Source organism: Octodon degus, unplaced genomic scaffold, assembly GCF_000260255.1.
Source record: "Octodon degus isolate 3935 unplaced genomic scaffold, OctDeg1.0 scaffold00019, whole genome shotgun sequence".
NCBI lineage: Eukaryota > Metazoa > Chordata > Mammalia > Rodentia > Octodontidae > Octodon > Octodon degus.
In genome coordinates, this window is record NW_004524595.1 from 5,409,529 (window position 1) to 5,412,782 (window position 3,254).

At 43.5% G+C, this 3,254-nt stretch overlaps 1 protein-coding gene across 1 annotated transcript in view; it reads right to left on the reverse strand.

Moving 5' to 3' along the window:
- Positions 1-588: 588 nt before the first annotated feature.
- Cenpa (centromere protein A) overlaps positions 589-3,254 on the reverse strand; it is a 12,784-nt gene continuing 10,118 nt past the window's right edge. Inside the window, exons 5-6 of the mRNA XM_012513842.2 lie at positions 998-1,066; positions 589-623 (exon numbers count right to left, since the gene is read on the reverse strand). Coding sequence (XP_012369296.1) covers positions 589-623; positions 998-1,066 — 104 coding nt within the window. The remainder of the gene's footprint in view (positions 624-997; positions 1,067-3,254) is intronic.

The window sequence follows — 3,254 nt, forward strand, 5'->3', positions numbered from 1 at the left end:
GTTACCTGGAAGTACAAGGGACCAGTTTCCTTAGGTCTGTTCTTTGTTCCTTGCTCCCTTGAGACAGTAAAGTACTGACTGCTATTGCTACACCAGAAGACCAACGAATACCAAGCAAGGTAAGAAGACCCTGCATACAAATATATCATGATGACCTTGCACAACACATAAGGAAAATAAGGAAACATCTGTTAAGAAAAACTAAATTACAGGAATATTAGTTTCCAAGGTGATAGGTTCTGGCCCTAGTATAAATTGCTGAATTATTATGGTAGTCATCTAATATGGCTGAAGCCCTTAAAACAACAGCTCATCTTCCCAGAGACCACCTCCCGCTTCTTCTCCAACCCAGCCCAAGGTGCAGTTTCCTTTCACCTTTCCCACCACCTCAGGAAAGACCCCATCAGCTCCTCACACATTGCTAAATATCCCCTCAAGCTCCACCCCTAACAAAAGTCCCTGAAAGCCCCAGCTTTCGTTGCCTCAGGCCAGAGGATCTACCTGGCCCATCTGCCCTCTCTGTCTTTGAAGTTAATAAAGGCTTCCTTTTATCTTTCCTATCTCTTTACTACACCTCCGAAAAGCCTATCACAAGGAATAACTGTTGGACTGATGGTTGATATCTCAAGAGCAAAAACAGAACCAGAAAATCAGGGAATCAGCTTTCTCATGTGAAGAAACTGCTAATATACAATTCTTTACAGAGTAAGAAAAATCACCATAATTTACAAAGCTGGGGAGAAGAGAAGCAGAACAACAGCAAAAATTTGAAAGTTAAAAAGCAGATGGACAAGTAGAAACTGATTTCACAGGCCTAAGTCAAATAGAATCCTAAGTTAGCACAGGATTTGATATCGTCACAGCCTACACTACAAAAATCTCCACTAGATTCTGCCACTGGGGGTGGTGGTAAATGTTGGCCAAAATAGATGCCCTGCTACAAGCTGCTAAGAAAATGATCAAATCCCTGGATGCTTCTGTTCTCTACACAACTTACCAGAGTTCTGCCTGTCCCCATCTCCGCACACATCCTCTTCCAGAAATGACACAGGAGAGGGTCTGAATTCTGGAAGGCCAAAGGCAGGGATATTAACCTGGTTTATGCAAAGTGAATTCTGAACATGGGTGCCCTCACCCCTCCTCCACTCAGCTCCCAGCACCAGCTAGGCCTTCCCCATGCCAGGAGGAGACTATGCACCTGGCCTCGGGCATGGTGTAGCCCATTGATGGGGAATCTTTTAGAGCTTTGAATAATACAAACAGCCTGCTGTAGCATGTGTGTTGTAGGTCCACCACCACCCATCTAGCCTAAGAGAACAGGGGCTCCGCACCAAAAGGCTCACCTGCCTATTCTACAGTATAACTTAAAGTCAGCAAGTTCCATCAACTCCCAATGCTTCCCTACCCCTTAAACATGAGGACAGCTACACTTTTAAAAAATAAATCAGAATTAGAAGAGGCCAGAACAAAAGTGGAGGTGGGGCAACTTGGAAAAAATAAGCTGCGCAGACAAACAAAGCCAAAGCCAGTTAACAGAGCTGGCGAGATAGCTCAGAGGGCTAAGTGCCTGCTTAGGTAAACTCAGGAACCAGGGTTCAATCCCTCATGCAGCATGCCCCACTGGCCCCACTCCCAGGCACCCTGAGCCAGACTTGGAGACCGGGTGTGGTGGTGCATGCCTGTAATCCCAGCACTGGGGAGGCTGAAAACAGGAGGATCGCTATGAGTCTGAGCTGCATAGTAAGACCTTGTACCAAATACATAAAACAAGCAAACAAAAGTTAAAAAACTACCATAAATATACCTAAAATGATGTTGCATCTATGAAGCAAGATTGGGATGTGTACTGATTCTATCAGCTCTAAACTCTTTCCCACTACATTCTTTGTAACACAGCAAGGTTAGAAACTTGCCAGTGATATTCCCAGACTCCTTCACAGGAGCATGTTATTATTTTTTTTAATTTTTAATTTTTTTAATTTTTGGCAGAACCGGGGATTGAACTCAGGCCATTGCACTTGCCAGAGAAGCACTTATTCCACTGAGCCATCTTCCCCAGCCCTCAGAAGTGTGTTTAAATTAGGGAGATGCTAATGGGGCCTGGAAGGTGGGAGAACAAAAGGGGCAAATGTTTTCCTGTTGTCTTCCTGCCTTTGGCAGCAGGAGCAGAAGCAGGTGCTAGAGGTGCTTTCACCAGCAGCGAAGTGGGGGTGCCTGGCAGCTTGCTGCAACCATGCAGAGCAGCAGTGAGGGCGGGGGTCTGGGCACCCACAGCTTCCTAGTCTTGGGCTGTATCCTGATGCTGTCATTGCCAGTCCCTTCCGTCAACTCCATCTTTGCTTGAAACAGCCAGAATGCTTTCTGTTTTGTTGTGTGCACACTGATGGACTGAAATGGTATTAAGAAAGAACTATCCAAAAGTAAGAAAACGTTCTTAGGTGTGAGTAATGTGAAAGCAGAAATGAAAAACTGATAGACATGTGAGAATGAGGAAATCACCTAGAAAATACAGAAAGGTGAGAAGACAAAAATGCAACTGAAATGCACAAAATTTCCAGTAAATTTGTGACATTGTATAACATTAATTATTGTGATATAAATTACTTTTTTTCACGTCGTTAGAAATAAGTCCCTGAAGTCAAATCATTGGTGTGGATAATAAAGCCCTTCACATCAAGAAATCTCAACAAGGTATTTTGCTTCCAAACTTGAGGTAGCAGGCATGTGTGACAAAGCTGATTTGCCCCTTTTATCGTAACTCAGGAGAAGCAGCTGACCTTTAAATTCATTGGCTGAATTCAAAGGCTTACAACCTTGGAGGTTGACTAACTCCAGTGGCTCACATGGGGATGGGGGTGGGGTGCCTTGGTCAGTAAGTTAGAGAGAGGGGGCTTATAGTTAGGCACACAAGGTCCTTAAGCCTTACCTTGGAACTGTGTTCTGAGGAAAGGTACATAGTCACCGAGAGCACACACCCTGCTGGCATTCCAGTGTGGCGTACATGCATTTGATGTACTTCTTAGTACAGTTCCAAGGGCAAAGAAGTATCAACTTAAAAGTACAATGACCAAGAACAAGACAAGGACGTATCTTTTTACCACTCTTCAATATAGTTCTTAAAATTTTACCCTAAGCAATCAGGTAAGAAAAAACAAAAGGGATACATATAGGAAAGGGAGAAATCAAATTACCCTTGTTTGCAGATGGTATCATATACAGAATTTAGAGCTTTTTTTTTTTTTTTTTTTTTTTTT